At 35.7% G+C, this 18,895-nt stretch overlaps 2 protein-coding genes across 2 annotated transcripts; both read left to right on the forward strand.

Moving 5' to 3' along the window:
* Positions 1-815: 815 nt before the first annotated feature.
* LOC105650905 (Zn-dependent exopeptidases superfamily protein) lies at positions 816-14,486 on the forward strand. The gene is made up of 13 exons (XM_012237866.4): positions 816-1,386; positions 2,113-2,351; positions 2,957-3,113; positions 3,428-3,505; positions 3,996-4,070; positions 4,160-4,279; positions 5,062-5,226; positions 5,332-5,854; positions 6,553-6,709; positions 8,091-8,200; positions 9,787-9,899; positions 10,826-11,189; positions 13,907-14,486. The coding sequence occupies exons 1-13, from the start codon at positions 1,027-1,029 to the stop codon at positions 14,230-14,232; spliced, it is 2,787 nt and encodes a 928-aa protein (XP_012093256.1). The 5' UTR covers positions 816-1,026; the 3' UTR covers positions 14,233-14,486.
* Positions 14,487-15,340: 854 nt separating this feature from the next.
* On the forward strand, positions 15,341-18,681 carry LOC105650906 (Acyl-CoA N-acyltransferases (NAT) superfamily protein). The gene is made up of 3 exons (XM_012237869.4): positions 15,341-15,594; positions 16,085-16,481; positions 18,201-18,681. Exons 1-3 carry the CDS (start codon positions 15,447-15,449, stop codon positions 18,487-18,489), a joined length of 834 nt encoding a protein of 277 aa, XP_012093259.1. The 5' UTR covers positions 15,341-15,446; the 3' UTR covers positions 18,490-18,681.
* The last annotated feature ends 214 nt before the right edge of the window (positions 18,682-18,895 follow it).

Genomic DNA, 18,895 nt, shown 5'->3' on the forward strand with positions numbered 1-18,895 from the left:
GAGAGTTATGGCCAAAAGAATACAGACTGCACAGAATCACGTCGCGCGCTCGTGCATGCTGGAAAGCACGTCGCGCTCGCGACTTCCCATTTCGCGCTCGCGACTTGAGTCAGGTAGCTCTCTGACTCTCAGTGTGCGCATCTCGCGCTCGCGAATCACACAAGCGCGCTCGCGACTTCATCTCGCGCTCGCGACTTGTGCTGCGCGGTCGCGACTTCAGCCAGAAACACACTGACTCTCAGGATGCACAAGTCGCGCTCGCGACTTTCACATACGCGGTCGCGACTTATGCTGTGACACTCTTTTGCCTTTCATTTGCTATGTAATTACATTCCTTGGCTCAACATGCATGCATCCAATCATTTTACAACAAAAATACAACATAAGAACATGGATTAAAACAACATATAAGCATTCATATGATGTGAAATCAAATCAACATGATGAATTATGCAGTTATGCAACCATTTATATGTTATTGTGTTACATTGTTGACATGTTAATATTAAGCTCCATTGAGGTTGGGTAGAAACCATGTAGATAAGGCTATGTCGCGACATAGAATAGCAGATCTGCGCCCCATACAGTTTGGAACTCCGGCTACAGGCCGTTGAGTGGATATGATTAAACCGTGCGGTGCAAATCCGGTTAGGGGCACCAAAACGGACAATATTGACATAGGTGAATCCAGTTCAAATTCCTTCCCGATGCTAAAAAAAAAAAAAACGCGAACCAACTAACCAAGTATTGGGTTCGTTCGGCTCATGCTCCAAACGGCATGCGTTAAATACCGACCTCAACGGAGCCATCCAAACGACATGTGCTCTTCACCGTTAGGACTAGACAGCAAGTTGTAGAAGTCAACTAAAACTGCCATGGCAGTCTGGCTCTGGCAGTTCATAACCAGCCTTTAAACCTTAGCACCTTCGTCTTCCACTGCGCAAATTGAAACAAACTCCTCTCTCTTACGCTCTGTCTCCGTCTGTCTGTCTGTCTGTCTCTCTCTGTCTCTCAATTAAAGTCAAAATGCGAAAAAGGCCCGAGGCTTCGTCTTCCAAATCGAAGCCGTCGAACGCTCAAGAACCTAGCGATGATGATGATACCACTAGAAATAGCAATTCTAATGTTGCAGACGCAAGTGGTTCGATTACTGGAAGGAGAAGTAGTAGAAGGTCAGGGTTTGTGTGGCTGATATTGTTCGGGGTGCTTGTGTACTCTTCATGGGCTGTTTACTATTATCAGTTCGAGAGTTTGCCATCGCCTCTCACCGCTGGCCAAGCTGGTAAGAGAGGTTTTTCTGAGGTGGAGGCTATGAAGCATGTTCGTGCTTTGACTCAATTGGGTCCCCACCCTGTTGGGTCTGATGCTCTTGACCTTGCTTTACAGGTATTTTGTGGGTTTTTGTGTTTGGCATGTGTATAATCGGAGATGGGTTTTCTTTGTTGAGCCTTTTTTTGGAAAATTTGCTTGTTATTATCATTTATCTATGTAGTAAAATTGGCCTCATTTAAATGAATAAATTAAGTCTTTAGAATTTTAATATGCTAACTATAGGCTTTGCATTACCGCTTGAACTGCACAATGTTGAAAATGATGATTAGAGGTAATTAGATTTAGTTTTTAAGGGAGTTTTACATGTTTTAATCATAAAAGCTTCAAACATCAATACCAAATAGGCTTTTAAGTAGTCTCATTATCATTGTAAAAGCCTGTGCTTGTTAATCTCTTGCTTGCAGTTTGAAAATGAATGAAATGGTTTTGGAACATCCTGTTTGTGTTTTGAAGTGTAGTGTGGCTTATCAGTTTTCATGTCTGTTGTTTATTTGTTACTGGTTCTTTTAAAGAACAGTAGTATATTAAAACACTCAGTTATATTTTATTTATTAATCTTGATTTGGAAATGGGGAACCAAATTAGAAGAACTTCATGAACTTTTCAAGTTTTATCACATGTTATGTGTTTGGTTTGGGTCTGTACTCTGTACTATTGCTATTTAATAGTCCATCCTTGTATAATTTTACTTGGCATTATCATTTTCTTAACGATTATGTAACAATATTATAATGGACAACCATTTATAGATATTTTCTTTTAACATACATTCTACCACAGTATGTTTTGGCTGCAGCAGAAAACATTAAGAAAACAGCTCACTGGGAGGTTGATGTTCAAGTTGATCTTTTCCATGCAAAATCTGGCGCTAATCGTCTAGTCAGTGGCCTCTTCAAGGGGAAAACACTTGTTTATTCAGACCTTAATCACATCGTACTAAGAATCTTGCCAAAATATGCATCTGAAGCAGGAGAAAATGCTATTCTTGTGTCTTCTCATATTGATACCGTTTTCTCAACGTATGCTTTCTCTAATATTTATCATGATCAAAATACTTCTGTTTGACCATTTCCGTTAACTATGATTATTCTATTCATACAAGAAAGTGCTTTCTTTTTATTATGGTAGTCCATTATGATACCTCTATTGAAAGTTATTTCTCTTATTCTGCCTTTTGGGTTCCAACCGTGTATGAAGTTATGCCATCACTATTGGTGATATTATCTGAGAAAGGTTTATAGTATCAAAGGACTATAACCATTTTAATTCTCGTGTGAGTTTAATGATTACGTTTGGAAAGGACTAGAAAAATATGTGATCTTATTGGAGACACTGAATATTAAATGTCATATATGGTCATTGTAGTTGTTGACAAACAAGTGGAATTGAAGATCCTTATTAGGTCTCAATTAAAGAACTGGATATTTATTTAATCATTGGTGATAAAAATCTTCTTCTTTCAAGTATCTTGTGTAAGGAAGAAAACTTGTCCATATAATGTTTATTCAAGACATCCATTAGTTGACTTTTGGTGTGCATACTCACATGTCTTTATTGTGCTTTGATCACAAATGCTTCAGAAAAACACTGCCTTCTCAGTCAAAAAGTGCTATACATGTTTCAGGGAAGGGGCTGGAGATTGCAGTTCTTGTGTGGCTGTTATGTTGGAACTTTCTCGAGGGATTTCTCAGTGGGCACATGGATTTAAGAATGCCATCATATTTTTATTCAATACTGGAGAGGAGGAAGGTCTAAATGGTGCTCATAGCTTTATGACTCAGGTTGGATGCGTTATCAATGCTTGCATTCATGATGGCCTTTTCTCCGAATCTTACATTAGATTTTAGCTCTGGAGCTGTAAACTATTTATTTAAGGAAAGCCAAAATGTTTAGGATCTTTCTAGTCTTTCTATTTTTCTTCTACATTATAATCTTGCTGAATTTAGTATTTTGCATATCCTGTGAACAAGAGTACTCAGCAGCATTTCTACAAAAAATAGAAGCAATTGAGTTTTTAAGTAACTCCAAGGCTATTCCTTCCATTAACAGCATAAGATCTTTTCAGCAGTAGAATAAATTTGTTTTGCTGATGCAGCATCCTTGGAATGCAACTATTCGAATGGCTATTGATCTGGAGGCTATGGGTGTTGGAGGGAAATCTGGCATTTTTCAGGTATATTATTCTGGCAATTTGTTTTTGCATTTCCTTTTGCTGCCATTTGATTAGGTCACATAGTTAGTGGTTTAGGCTCTAGCAAAAGGTGTTTCCCTTTTCCTTTTTTTAGTTGAGCAATGGCTAAAGGAACGGCTTTGAATTATCTATTGCATGACCGAAAGTGATCAGGAAAAAAAAAGACATGTTTTAGACTGTCTCAGTTGTAGGATTTTGCTGTGAACAGGACAGGAACTGGCAAATGAATCTCTTTCTAGCACATAAAAATAAAGACTTAACATGTAATATATGCAACTTATCCACAAAACGTTATCAATGGCAAATGACTAAGTCACTCTGAAATATTATGAGATGGTACTGATTGTAACTCTGATATGCTATGATTCTACTTCTTAAATTTATTATGTAGAATTTTAAAACATTAATGTACCATCTTTTGTCTCTATGGTCTAGTAAGCACCTTTTGTAATTTATGATTCTTCACCTATAGGCTGGTCCTCATCCATGGGCTATTGAGAACTATGCATCAGCAGCAAAATACCCATCTGGTCATATTGTAGCACAGGTTGGTATTTTTTCTTTTTTTTTGTTAATGATATTTCTTATATATATCTTTTTGATAGTTGATGTATCTGAATGGCTTTAAGGTTGCAGGATCTTTTTTCATCTGGCATTATTAAATCTGCTACAGATTTCCAAGTATACAAAGAGGTTGCTGGTCTTTCAGGGCTTGACTTTGCTTACACGGATAACAGTGGTGTATATCACACTAAGGTCTTGCTTTTATGTGCATTCCTTTTTGTTTCCTTTTTTTTGGAAGGAATGTGATCTTCATCTGCTTGACACCTTATTATTGCGGGGAATGGAGTAAAATTATGTGGCAACTTTTTGGGCTATCTATGATGAAGCAATATTCTGTTAATCTTACTTATCTGACCCAAATAAATTAGTTTCATTAGCATCAAACTGAGACGTATGAGCTATGATGTGAAGTTTGAACTCAGTTTCATGTATATATTGTCAATGAACTGAACCAATTTCTGCATGTTGGCAGTACATAGTATGGCATGAATGGTGCACTCACAGTGTGCTTTAATGGGCTCATGCCTGAGGAAGCATACTGCTGATGAATGTATACCATTTTAACAAGTTAACACGTGTGATGGTTGTTTTTGGTTAGACAGGTGACTTGCATGTCCTGAGCTGCAAGTTGTTTCATGTGTGCTTTATAATCAGAATGTTTACTCGTCAATTAGACCTATTTTACATGGTGTTTCCAAATAGAAGAAAGAATAGCATAGTCAGTCTCTCTCTCTCTGTCTCTCTTTTTGTTATAAATAGAGAAACGAGGAAACATGTAAAATGATTATATTTAATTTCTTTACTTTTAAGCGGAGATAGATTGTGATGCATTCTTTGCTGTTTTGAAGTTCTGAAGGTATTTGTTAAGCAATGTGAATGTTGCTCATTAAATAATCAGAATAAATTGAATAAAATACATAACATATTTAATCATATTTCTGGGTAAGAAGAAAATTTGAAAATTTTCTTTGCAGAATGACAAAATAGATCTGCTCAAATCTGGATCTCTTCAGCATCTTGGAGAGAATATGCTTGCTTTTTTGCTTCAGGTAGCTCCAACACCTCATCTTCCTAAAGGCAAGGCAATGGGAGAAGAGGAAAAGAACGGCCATGACACTGCTATATTTTTTGACATTTTGGTACTTCTTACTAAGACTAGAATGCCATTTTTGGGTTTTAAAATAGTCACCTTGTTCATTCTGATGCCTAATAACAAAGTTTGCAACTATTTTTTCCAATGTCAGGGGACATATATGATCATATACAGTCAACGTTTTGCGAGTATGCTTCACAATTCTGTGATATTGCAATCACTTCTAATATGGACAGCATCACTGTTCATGGGTGGTTATCCAGCTGTGGTTTCATTGGGCTTATCATGTCTCAGTGCCATCCTCATGTTGGTCTTTTCAATAGGATTTGCTTTCCTTGCAGCCTTCATTCTTCCCCTAATATCATCATCACCAGTGCCGTATGTTGCAAGCCCATGGTTAGTAGTTGGGTTATTCGCTGCACCTGCAATTATTGGAGCGTTGACTGGCCAACATTTTGGATATCTTATTCTTCAAATGTATTTATCAAATGTGTACTCCAAGAGAAAACTGCTATCATCAGTTAACCAAGCAGATTTGATCAAGTTAGAGGCTGAAAGATGGCTTTTTAAAGCTGGTTTTGTTCAGTGGCTTGTTCTTCTGATCTTGGGGAATTATTACAAAATTGGATCATCTTATATGGCACTTTTTTGGCTAGTTCCACCAGCATTTGCATGTAAGTTTACATTTAGGCATTCTTAAATGTGGATGTAGAAGTATGTGGGTAACCCCACACTGGATAAATATAAATTGACTAACTGGGGGATAATGAGGAAGATGAACCAACCAAAATGGCTCAGGCCATTTTGTGTTAAAGATAAGCCCAAGTCATTCTAAGTCCAAATTAACAAATGAATTGTTAATTGAATTTGACTAATTGCTCCTGAGGCCTAAATTCTTAACACGGTATCAGAGCCTGGGACCCGAACCTGTATTGCATGAGGGAAATTCCCATGTGGATTGTACCCTGAAGGATCCATGTTGGGTCTTCGTATGCTTGTCAAGTGGCCTAATTGCCACTTGTGGAGGGAGTGTAGGAGTACGTGGGTAATCCCACATTTGATAAACATGAATTGAGTAAATTACATATAATAAGGAATGTGAACCGACCAAAATGACTTAGACCATTTTGTATTAAAAGTGAGCCCAACTCTTATAAGTCCAAATTATTATTTATTAAATGAATTGTTAATTGAATTTGACTAATTGCTCTTAGGGCCCAGATTCTTAACAGTGGATAAGAAAGAAACAAACACAGCCTTTTCTGACTTGGTTTTGAGATCCAAGACAGAATGGTGTTAGGGAATATTTACATGTGATAATGAATTAATGACAAATTTCCATTGAACTGTTTCTAAATATTGTAATGTTCAGATGGCTTGCTTGAAGCAACTCTAACCCCAGCTCGATTGCCAAGGCCTCTCAAACTTGCAACGCTACTGATGGGCTTGGCTGTGCCAATTGTAATTTCTTCAGGAACTTTTATCCGCTTGACTGCCACAATAATTGGGATCATGGTTCGATTTGATAGGTAAACTTATAATTATGATATTATTTGACTCTTTAGAATGCCATTCTTTGACTCTTTGATTTCAAATTCTTGTCTTTTCTCTCAAATGACCTATATTATCAGTGGTTATTCAGGTTGGTACAGGCCTTTTGTTTTGATTTCATTAGGAAACTAGAAACGTACATCTGTCTGATTTTCCTCTACTTATTATTACTGTTCATATTCATATTTTTATGAAAGTAAAACGTCATAGAAGTAATTAGAACAAATAAATGTTTATTGGGATATTATTCCTTTATTATGGTGTGATGCTGGGTCTGTAGGATGTCTGAAAATTAGGAGAATGGTGGTTGGGTAGTGTTTGTGATGGTATTGATGACAATGGTGAAGGTGGTAGTCAGTGTTAATGCGCTATATGTTGTACTGCAGGGTTAGCAGCGTTGGTACTTGTTGAGGTGACTGTGACGGTGACAGTACCAATGCCGGTGATGGTGGCACTTTTGGTATTGGGTGCTGATGGTAGTTTTTGGATAATGGCAATGCTTTTTTTTTTTTTTTGGTACGGAACATCATAACAACGAATAGAATAAAACGGCTATAGCTCCTATATAAACTGCTGGGAAGATCATGCTATTGGTAAAAGTGGGGTGGTTTTGTGTGTTTTTGTTGATGATGGTGTTACCAATGGTGATGGTGGTTGTACTGGTTGTAGGTGACTAAAAAAATGTATTGTTGGATTTTTCTATTTTAAGAGAAATTGGAATCAAATGGAGTTCTATGCAGGAAACAACTGAAAATCGTTTTTAGTTATTTTCAGCTTTGGCATCATACTAGAAACTGGCAAACCAGTTTTGCAAAGGGCAGAAAATTGGAAAACTTATCGCATTTGTAGAAAAACAAATCCGGTTTTCTTTTTATGTGAAAAAAAATTCCAGAAGATGCCTCATTTTTCCATATGTAAATTGTGAACACGTCTTGAGTCGTCAGGCCTGTAACCTATTAGTAAACTATATGAGATGTGGACCATTTCAAAAATCACATTATGGTTCATTTGACTTTGGAAAAAGAAGGGAGGATCTTTGAGGAATTTAGAAATATAGCCTTTTGCTCTCTCTAAAACAAAAAAAAAAAAAAAAAAAAAAAAAGGAAAATGTTGAAGATCTTCCGTTACCAATTATCTTCTGTACACTTTTTTGGGGTTGAATGGGGGAATATCTGTCTTCTTCTTACAACCTAGAGGGTGCACTGGTAGACATGTCCATAGACACTGGCAAGTCATCGTTCATTAACTCTCTAAAGCTATATAATTTGGTCAATAGGACATTCCTAATTTGCTATATCTTTTCAGAAATTTACTACATAAGATTGCAATAACTTCTGATTACATTGTAATTTTTTGCAGGAATCCGGGCAGCACTCCGGAGTGGCTGGGGAATGCAATACTTTCTGTTTTCATTGCTGTTATCGTATGCTTCACTCTGATTTACGTCCTTTCATATGTTCATCTTTCAGGTTCCGTTTTTATATGATTTCTTTATTAAATTGCATACCATATTGACACTTTTGTTAAACAATCATTTAGCTATTATGTGAACTGCGTTTTGCATTGACAAGTTAGTACATAAAATTGGTGAAAGCCACTTGGGCACAAAAAATGAGATGGTTTATGCAAATCTGGGTTAAGGTTTCATTTCATAAATAAGTTAAGTAAATCTGGTTGGGTTGATCACTTGATCCAAATAATTGCGATTTATGTGCACTGAGTGCATGAAATGAACCTTTTCAAATGGCCAAGTGGCTCAAGTCATTTATGTAAATAATGATTGTACAAACACATAATATGATGATTTAGTGCTAAAAAATTTTCTTGATAAACAATAAATAAAGTTTGGCTGAATAAAGAATAAATGCATTTATAGAAAGGTGTTACTAACATCCATTGACATTTTTTTTTTTTTTTATCAGCAAAATAAATATATTTTGTTTGAAATATATGAAAAACTTATCAAACTCCAGCAATAAACCCAACTGAATAGACTCCTCCAGTACACCCAACCTTGCTAGAGAATGATAAGTGGAAAAATCTGGTCCATATTACATCTAAACAATAGAAGCAAGTTACAAAATGAAACCTTTTCTTGAGATAAGAACAATGAGACCTTTTGCAAGGAATCCATGTTTGATATTGAGAAGATATAACTACACATAAGGTAGTCCTTCAAAGCATAAACAGAAGAAAAAATCGCTTTAGCTCAAACTAAATCCAAGCCAAAAGAGAAACAGCAGCTTCCACGCCCTTTTTTGCTAGTATATCAGCAAAAGAGTTCACCGATCTTCAAACCTGAACAAAACTAACATTTCATAATGAATGAGAAGCACAAGAAGTCCAATCTATTAAAAAGAGGCCACCACTTCCAAGGTCTTTTTTTTTTTTCCCTATTTTTTACCCAACACAATGCATTATGAGAATTAGATTCAATGATCATCGGAAACTCTTTATGAGGAGAATAAAAATAAAGTTCAATGGCTTTACAAATAGCGCGAACTTCAGCCTCATTGGATTCTATTAAACGTACAAACTCAAAAACATACATTTGACTTCACCTTTGTCATTTCTGAGCACACCACCCATCCCAGATGGCCCTGCCATTGACACATTGTTGAGAGAAGATAATTTAAACCTTTTAGAGAATTACCTAATAAGTTTGATGATAATCTAAAATAAAGCAGCTGTGAATTTAAGACTGCCTATTTAGTTTATTATCTTATCTCTACTGTTATTGGGCCCCTAATTCTGTGGTGCATGAACCAAAGAAGCTGTGAATTTAAGACTGCCTATTTAGCTGAATGTGGATACCTAGAGCATCCCAAAGTGAATATGGGGGTTTATTTATCAACTTAATGGGGGTTTATTTATCAACTTACTTTGGACGCTGCATAAGCATTTTCTGTTAATTGTAAGTTTATCATTGAGGTTTAAATTAAGGGCATCAATGATTAATTGATCATCTATTTAGGCGCATTTATTAAACAAAAAAAATATACAAATTGGAATCAAATACTGTAACTGCACTTATCAGTGTGCTATTGATGTGTAGGTGCTAAAAGATCAATCATCCTGGCAACTAGTGTCCTGTTTGGGGTCTCACTCATTTTTGTATCATCTGGTATTATTCCTCCGTTTACTGGAGACGCTGCCAGAGCTCTGAATGTAAGTTTCCATTTGCATATTGACTACAGTTATGTTTTCTTGCTTTCATATTCATAAAAGTTCCCACTTTGTGCATGGTTCTGACTTCTGAGTGTTAGGAAATTATGATTACTAAGTGACTGTAAGATTTTCCCATTTACACTGTCTCTTTGCTTTTCTAATCCAAAATTTCACCAGCTGAATTGCTTAACCACTTACTAGATTCTACCTGGTGTGTTTGTTTGTTGGATAGGACTTCTTCCTCCAAACTCTGATGAGCTCAGAGATTCTTACATCCTTGGTCTTACCAAATTGAGGAAATGTGGATGAACAAATGCCATAATGTTTTAGTTCCTGATACTGCAAATTGAAGGCTTAAAAATTATATTTTCTGAGAAAGCAAATGGTCAATTAATTGTACTTCAAACTACTTGCTACACTGGATTCATCATATGTCCTGTTTTCCTCTCATCCAGCAATTACACAAGCGATGTACTAAGTTCAAAACAACTCTTTTTTCTCACTATTAAACCAATTAAACTAATGCTTTTGATATAAGTCGCACTATACATGCATAGAAACTTGTATTTGGAAGGCTGCCTGAAAACATTTTTCAATGAGAGAACTTAAATTTGTGTGATCCGAGCAGCTTCGTATCTTATATGTGAACTGGCTACTGATTTTTTCCTGCTGAGCTGCAATCAGTGAAGAACTTGACTTACAACAGCATCTGATTGCATGATCTTTTGATGATGTTATCCAACTAGTTAACATGGTTAGGTCCCAAAACTCACTGGGCTTGCACAATTTGCATGTTTTTTTTGTCTTCTGTGGGTGGTGTATAATATGATCACTTTGTTGCATGTAGGATGCTATAGTGATGAATTCAAGCACTCAATTGACTGTTATTTATATTTTAAGACAATTCCATACACCATGCATTTCAGGTTGTGCACGTTGTGGATACAACAGGAAGCTATGGTAATAAGCAAGATCCTATTTCATATTTATCTCTATTTTCGTCAACACCTGGAAACTTGATGAAGGAGGTTGAGCAGATTAAAGAAGGATTTTCATGTGGTAGGGAGAAGATTGTTGATTTTGTTACTTTCTCTGTTGAGTATGGCTGCTTGACCTATGAGGACTTGGACAATGGAAGAGGATGGAGTGATGCAGATATTCCTTCATTGCATGTTGATAGTGATACCAACGCAGAGGAAAGAATTACGAAAGTGGCAATTGATACAAAAGCTTCTATACGTTGGTCTCTTGCAATCAATACTGAAGAAATAAAAGATTTCATTTTTACAGGTATATTAAGCTTTTATTCTGTGCATCTTCCTTTCAATTTGTCATAACCTTTTTTGTATGCTATGATGCCCATTTGGCTACTGAATCCTTAAAAGCAAAGTATATATTAAGATCCCCTGGCAATCTCGTGAAATGGGCCATCATCACAATGTTGTTACTTAGGGGTGGCCAAAATCTGGTTTTCGGAACCAGAACTGTCAGTTCCGAACCGGTGGGAACCGGAACCGGAACCCGTCCAAACCGGTTCGGTTCCGGTTCCCCAGTTTTGGAACCGTGAACCGGCAGTTCTAGTTCCAGTTGGAACCGATAGTTCTAGTTCCGTCTGAAACCGGCCGGAACCATCCGAAACCGGCCAGAACCGGTCCAAAACCGGCCGGAACCGTCGGAAAACCGGCGAGAACCATCGATTTTGGAACCGTTGAGGAACTGGAACCGGAACCGTTCTGTTTCAACAGTAACCGGAACTGTTAATTTTCGGTTCGGTTCCGGAACCGTGGCCACCTCTATTGTTACTAATGGTTCTTTTAAAGGAAGATTAAGGAAGATAAATGTTTATGGCAAATCATGTCCCTCATATATAATAGATGCCGTCTCCACTTCTTCTGAATATATTGAAACTTTCTTGTCCTTGAGAACTGTTAAATATTATCATTATGCACTTTACATCTTGTTGTGCAACAGTTTTCGAATAGATTTTAAGATGATGATTTATTTCTTTTGATGCATGGCGATCAAATTAGCATATTACTGACCAAGAACAGGTATATGTTTCTTCAACTATGCATTGATACCGAAAATTTGCTTGCTTATTCTGCTCGTCTTATTCCCTGAACACTGTAGAGGAAGACTTGATTTTTAGAGTCAATGGAAAGAGAACTGATTCATATGCTAATTGTTGATAAATGGTAGATACTGTGTTAGGACTTAACTGCAATTGTAAATGGGTTATTTCCCCAATCCCGTAGGAGTTAGCATTCGAGGTTTCCCCAAATTCCCTAGATCAAGGTGTTGGAAGCAATGCTCCACCTTCATTCAACAACTGCATGCTAAAACCCACAGTAGGGTTTATAGGGTCCTTAGTCCTTACGTCACTGCACGGAGCGCATTAATTCCATCACTAGGTTCATTTGCTGCGAAAATTCTTCAATTTTCTTTGACTAAAGAAAATGTTAGCTTGTAAGCATAGGGTTGATTGCAATTGAGAATAAACTGTTTTGAATTTAATTGTAAATTTGTAATTTTTGTTCTATTTAGTGAGTGCTTATGTGGTAGTTGATGTGGCATAAATAAGCAACTATTGTAAATGATGTCCAGAATTGACATTTCACATTCAATATCTTTTTTAAGTTCTCATTTCTCTCTCTGACCTTCTCTCTGCTCTTGGCGATTCCAGAATTGTCCATCTTCATTTCCTACCCTTTCTCTCATTTTCTTCATGTTTCGTAGCTATCAGACATCATCAGGCATTTTATGTTTGCAATTCCTAACATGCTGATTCATATGGGACATTCTAAGTTTGTGGATCAAAACTTTGCTAAGGAGTGTTATAACAAAACATTTAAGGAGTTTATGGTCCATATACATCTAGGCCTACAGGACATTATTTTTTCTTGATGGATTAAATTAAACATGCCAATGAGATTTTTACTACCCTTGCCTGATTGATTTTGTTCTACATGTGATGATAATTGGTCATCTAATTTTGTATCAAATAACTGTGTATACCATAGGCCTGTTCCTTTTTGCGTTGGAGTGCCATGCGTCAATGCTGTACTCTTGGCAGTCCAACAGCAAAGCCAAACAGCCTCTATGTACTTAATGATGCATCAAAATTGATGAGTTGCTCTTAGTTATAATCATCCTTGAGTAACAATTTTTCAGAAGATATATTACCAGTCATGTAATACAACCATTAGCATTTGTTGTGCTACGATGAAAAAAAGATTGTTTTTGGTCGAGTAGATTAGCTGGCAATTTTTTTATAGTGATCTATTTTGCATTATCAGAATGTTGTCGACTTGTTTCACTCAAGGATTTGTTGAGCTTGTGATGGCTGCTTATACTGATATTTCTTTAGAGTTTAGTATAAAGTAAGGTCCAACATGAAATTAGGTCTCTTCATGGTCTCTTGACAAGAAAAACTGGTGCTGCATTGAAAAAAACTGTTACTATGTTTCAAGTTGATTTAGCCAATGATATGTATCCAGACAAGTCTATTTGCAGGGAAAAAAGCAGCAAGTCTCGAGTTTGAACTCCAAGGTTTGCAATGTTTTTCTTTTTTTTTTTCTTTTTTTTTTCCAAGAAGATAAGGGGGGCTAATTCTCCACTTCTCTTCTTAGCGGCTTTGCCACCGAGTCTACTAATGTTGATTTGACAGTGCACTTACCTGCATTCTGGGAAATCTCCTCTATACTCTTATTAGTATTAGCAGTTTATTTATGCAAGTACCATCAACACCCTAATTACCTCCATCATCATGTTAGATTCATTTTTTCTTAAAAAAAAGGTCTTGCATTTGAGATATGCAGATATGGTAAGATTACAGACTACATGATGATGATATTCTCTTGCTTCCTATTATCATCCTTGGCACCTCGTGTAGTGAAAAAATGGGTTCTCAACGCAGAAACCCTATTTCGCCCTTTAGTTTAATAACGAATGCTAGTCCCTTCCTCTTGCTGTTTTATCCATCTCAAAAATTTGACCTTGGAATACAGGGGATTCAGAGGAATTAATTCCACTCGGCAACAAGACCAGCATAGATGGATGGCATATAATTCAGTTTTCAGGAGGGAAAGAAGCTCCAAGAAAGTTTGAGCTAACCCTATTCTGGGCGAAGGAATCCATGAAGTCTTCTCGTAGTGCGGACAGACGACAAATGGAGGACCAACTGCCTCTATTGAAGCTAAGAACAGATGTTGACCGCTTAACACCGAAAGTTGAGAGAGTTTATAAGAAACTTCCTAAATGGTGCTCTCAGTTTGGGAAGTCCACATCTCCTTACAATTTAGCATTTTTGAGTAATCTCCCTGTTGATTTCTAGGTAACTGAAATATATCTCAAAAAGAGCAGTGATTTACAGTTCATTTAAACATCAACTGTTGCATCTTCCTTTTTCTGGATTTACTTAGAGAGCTTAGAAAGAGAACCTATAGGTAGACAAATCCTCAAACAAATTGCTGTACATTGTTTCTTTATAATGGTCATTAGGGAATCAATAATCTTTTTCATGAAAAAATTATCCACAGAACAATAAACAAGTTTGGGTATTAAATGAAGGGTTTGCTGTTGCTGATATTCGTATACTCTCTCTCTCTCTCTCTCTCCTAGAAGACTTCTTGCTCATTCTATTATATGTAATTAGATAAAGATACTAATTCTGTTTTTCCCTTTCATTGTATTCCTATTTTACTGTGTAGTTTATGTTAAAAAATCACTTTACCTCCATCTAGAGGTGAATACCTGGTTAAGTGAAATTGAACATAATATTTTACCCCTCAAACAATAATCAGATGGAGTATTTTGATTCAGTAACCGAAATAAATTATCAATAAAATTTTTTGTACATCATTAATTGAGATATAATTATATGGACAAAGCATTAATAAAGAATCATTTCAAATATGTATTATAAGAAAAAAATTATTATAAAATAATATATTATAATAAGAAATATTATATATATGACAATTGAAAAATTTGGCAATTTCAGTTAATTCAATTATCATTTTTGAGATAAGAAAATTGATAATCAACATTTTACTTTTTTTAATAAATTAATTACCTAATTGAACACCAAATTGTTTTTTTTTTTTTGAAACCGGAATAATCGAATTTTGTCAGTATAGTTTTGTTATTTGATCATAAATAAACATTGAACGAAATTGATTAGTATACATAACTAAATCAAATATGTTATTGAATAGATTTTAATTTAATAAAACCAAATTAAACAAAAAAAATTTCCATCTTCTTTTGTCAAAATTAAAATGAACCAAAGATATTAAAAATCGAAATAGAATCTAATCAATTTACTTTAGTCAAATTTACCAAACTATCCTTTGCCCCAGAAATAATTACCATGGCATCGGTAAAAAGGAACAACTGTTGTATGTAGTCATAACAATAACAATAATAACCAAAGTGTGAAAACAACCCCAAAATGCAGTACAAGATGTACACTTCAGACATTCTGAGGTAAACACTGCACCATATAGTTCTCTATCTAGAGAATCTGAGAGACAAAATCTCCAGGAAATGCGGTCTATACCGTTAGGTATTGCAATATCCCCAACCTCCATAAACAGCGGCTTCCATTTCAAGAAACAGCAACAATCTTTCTCTAGCTCTTCTCCTTTTTCTAAGGTCTCTAATGAACCTTCTTTGTCTCCTCTCCTCAAATCAGGTACCTCAAAAGTTAGTCTTTTCATCTTTTCCCATTTATATCTTTGTTGGTTTTTGCAGTTGCTGTGGAATCCTTTTCTGGTTTTCTTTGTAGATTGTATTGTAGTTCTTGATTTTTATTTCTAATTGTGTTAGCTTCCGAAGTAGTCAAGATTTGTCTACTAATTGAACTGTTGTCTACTTGTCATTTCTGGGCTAACCTTAAATTTATGCTTCTTTTTTTTTTTTTTTTTTTTTTTTTGAGAATTAAGTCAACTGAGGTTCGAGATCTTCAATCTATAAATTAAATGACTATTTTTACTATAGTTTATGTAATTAGTGTATATGACAACATTTGTTTTGAACTAGATGTATATGACAACATAATGTCTAATACAGGTTGAATTTGATACTTTGTTTTTTGTTTTGATGAATTTTTATTTGAAGTATTGTACTTTGCTTGCGTGATTTGTTGGATGTTAAAAGGTCAATTTGATTATTCTGGTGCTTAGGAGAATGCAGAGCCAGTCAAGTGGTTGAATTATTTCCTACTGTGTCCCCAGAGATTGTTGTGAGGGAAGCAAGGTTGGAGGATTGTTGGGAAGTGGCTGAGACTCACTGCAGCTCCTTCTTTCCCAACTACTCTTTCCCTCTAGATTTCGTGTTGAGGATTGATAGGCTGGTGGCAATGCTTTCAGGATTCTCTATACCATCTGGTTGCAAGAGAACTTGTCTGGTCGCTGTCATTGGGAGCTCTGGTGATGAAACTTTCTGCTTTGGTAATGAAGATTTCAAAGTTGGAGGTTTTGATGGGAAATTCAGTCTCAATAGAGGGTATGTTACTGGCATATTGACTGTGGATACTGTAGCTGATTTTCTTCCAAGAAAAGGCCCACTTCGGCAAAGAAGGTCAGTTAATATTTATGCTGGGACATTCAGGTTTTTATGACTGCCTTGGGATCTAGTTTTCAAGTTTTATAAGTTAATTTGAATAAAACATCTTTTATTTAGCCGGCAAGTAAGCACGGTGATTTCTAGTGATTGAGTGTGAATTATGTTGCTTGTTTGGTGCTGAAAATTGTTAAGTTCCAAGATGTTGTTGTTTATCATCTTAGTAAGATGAATAACACATTGAATGGATTATTAGTTTCTAAGAAGTGCTTACAGGATGATCTTTCTTGATAACTCATGTTAATAATAACATTAGAAAATAGTAATGACACTACAAGGATATTTTCAGGTTTTGGAAGAAAATACTTAGGTGTACTTTCATCTTAATTATTAGGGCTACCTATTTCCTTGTCATTTTACTTCACATTTCTTGCAGAGGACCTTCATTCTCAGCATTTAGCGAAGCACTCTCTAGAATGAGGCATTCACTCTCCTAACTAGGACATAATCATTTTAGTAACATTCTCTACTTTGGAGTTCTGCCCTTTCATGTTCCTTATTTTCCATTTAAAAGTCCTCCATATCTCCTTTTATTTCCACAGTAGGGAATAATTAACATATGTGTCCTAGATTTCCACCTGCCACGTGACAATCAATTCAATTTAGGTTACCTACTCTTCCTCCCATTGCATTTCAAATTCCAACTGGGTGTCTGAGCATGGTAAGAAACACAACTTTTAGTGAAGGCATCCATTCAAATCTCCCTGAAAAAGGTTATTGCATTGGACTAAATTCTGAGCTTGAGAAGCAGCTGTTTGACTAAATTTTTAGATTATTGAATAGCATTTCCCTAGAGGCATGATATTATCCTTGAAGATTATTAGGAGTGATTTGTATTAGGAAGTTTTGATGTTTCGGAGAAACTTTGGTTTAAATTTCTTGCTTCATTTTCTGGTTAAACTATATAATTTGACTTCCACATGGCCTCCTTCACTGTGTGATGTCATTGTATTTCAACTCAACTTGTTATGAGGAAACTTTGTCTTTTCATTCCTGCATATACAAATTGCTGATGATAACTGATCGCGATATATCCCCGTCTTGCACATTCTAATATTGCTGAGTTTATTTTGGCTACTTGTTCTCTCTCTTCAAAAATCTTCTCAAGATAACTTGGAGTTGATTTTCAGCATCCTACATATATTCTATTGCATTCAATAACAAGGAAACTTATGAAAACTCTTTCAAGTGAAATTCATGGGTTACTTTCTGATTTCGATGCATATCTTTCCATTAATGAATCCTCAATGGTTCATGTTTCTTTTATTACCCTTTTTCATAAATGTATCAACATTACCTCTTATATTAATTATATTTTTCCAACAGCAATTTGAAAATGTGTTCTTACTAGTGCAAATAAAAATTGAATAAACTATAAACTAAGACTATAAACTAGGAATGGTCTGCTAATTGCAGTAGCAGGCTCTTGCTGCTATTCAACATGAAATGGTCTTCCTCTAGTTATATTTCTGAATTGATAAAAAGTGAAGGAAATTGAAATCCATAGTTTTTAATTTATGCTTGATTATTGGAAAAGAATTTTGTCTCACGCTCAGGTTGTGAGGATGTGATTTTTTGTACATCAATTTTTTTTTTTTTTCTTGATTCTTATATTTAAATCTAATGTGTTTTGTCATTATATCCTCACTGATGGCACCTGTACATTTTGTGTGACAGGACTGGGATTGCATACATATCAAATGTTGCTGTTCGGGAGAAATACCGAAGGAAGGGCATAGCTAAGAGACTTATAGCAAAGGCAGAGGCTCAAGCCAGGAGCTGGGGCTGTCGTGCCATTGCTTTGCACTGTGATCTGAACAATTCCGGCGCCACAAAATTGTACAAGGACCAGGGTTTCAAATGCATTAAGGTGCCAGAAGGAGCAAACTGGCCTCAGCCTAGAACAACTCCAGACACCAAATTCAATTTCATGATGAAGCTTCTAAAAGCCTCAGCAACCACTTAGAACTTGTAGGAGGACAGATTTGGATATTTAAATGAAAATTGTAGGTAAAAAAGATAAAAAGTAGGACAAATTTGAAGTATCTCTTGTATATATGTATAAGAAAAATCTTAATGACACTGTACTTATGGTGCCTGTAATTGTTCTATATCTGCCTATTGGCTACTTGTATAATAGAGAATCTTTTTTTTTTTTTTTTTTTTTTTCTTTTGTAAAGCTTCTGTTTTTGGGTATTTACGCTCGACGTGCCCTTTATATGGAAATTCGAGGCTGGGGGCCATTCCTTTGACTCGTACCGATGAGAATTTGACTCCGCGATGAAAGAATGTTCCAAAATATGACAATATGCATTGTATGCACATTTTAAATTATGGTTGCTTCTGAAGAATTTTAGAAAGCAACTTTATCT

This window comes from Jatropha curcas, chromosome 6 (genome assembly GCF_041381405.1).
Source record: "Jatropha curcas cultivar XTBG-Jc1 chromosome 6, XTBG_Jcur_1.0, whole genome shotgun sequence".
NCBI lineage: Eukaryota > Viridiplantae > Streptophyta > Magnoliopsida > Malpighiales > Euphorbiaceae > Jatropha > Jatropha curcas.

Excerpts from the sequence above, each read along its gene's own strand:
- LOC105650906 (XM_012237869.4), top strand. The coding sequence starts at position 15,447 with ATGCGGTCTATACCGTTAGGTATTGCAATATCCCCAACCTCCATAAAC. Across the intron at positions 15,595-16,084 it reads GTCTCCTCTCCTCAAATCAG|GAGAATGCAGAGCCAGTCAA; the intron begins GTACCTCAAAAG and ends TCTGGTGCTTAG. Across the intron at positions 16,482-18,200 it reads GGCCCACTTCGGCAAAGAAG|GACTGGGATTGCATACATAT; the intron begins GTCAGTTAATAT and ends TTTGTGTGACAG.
- LOC105650905 (XM_012237866.4), top strand. The coding sequence starts at position 1,027 with ATGCGAAAAAGGCCCGAGGCTTCGTCTTCCAAATCGAAGCCGTCGAAC. Across the intron at positions 6,710-8,090 it reads ATCATGGTTCGATTTGATAG|GAATCCGGGCAGCACTCCGG; the intron begins GTAAACTTATAA and ends AATTTTTTGCAG. Across the intron at positions 11,190-13,906 it reads AAAAGATTTCATTTTTACAG|GGGATTCAGAGGAATTAATT; the intron begins GTATATTAAGCT and ends CTTGGAATACAG.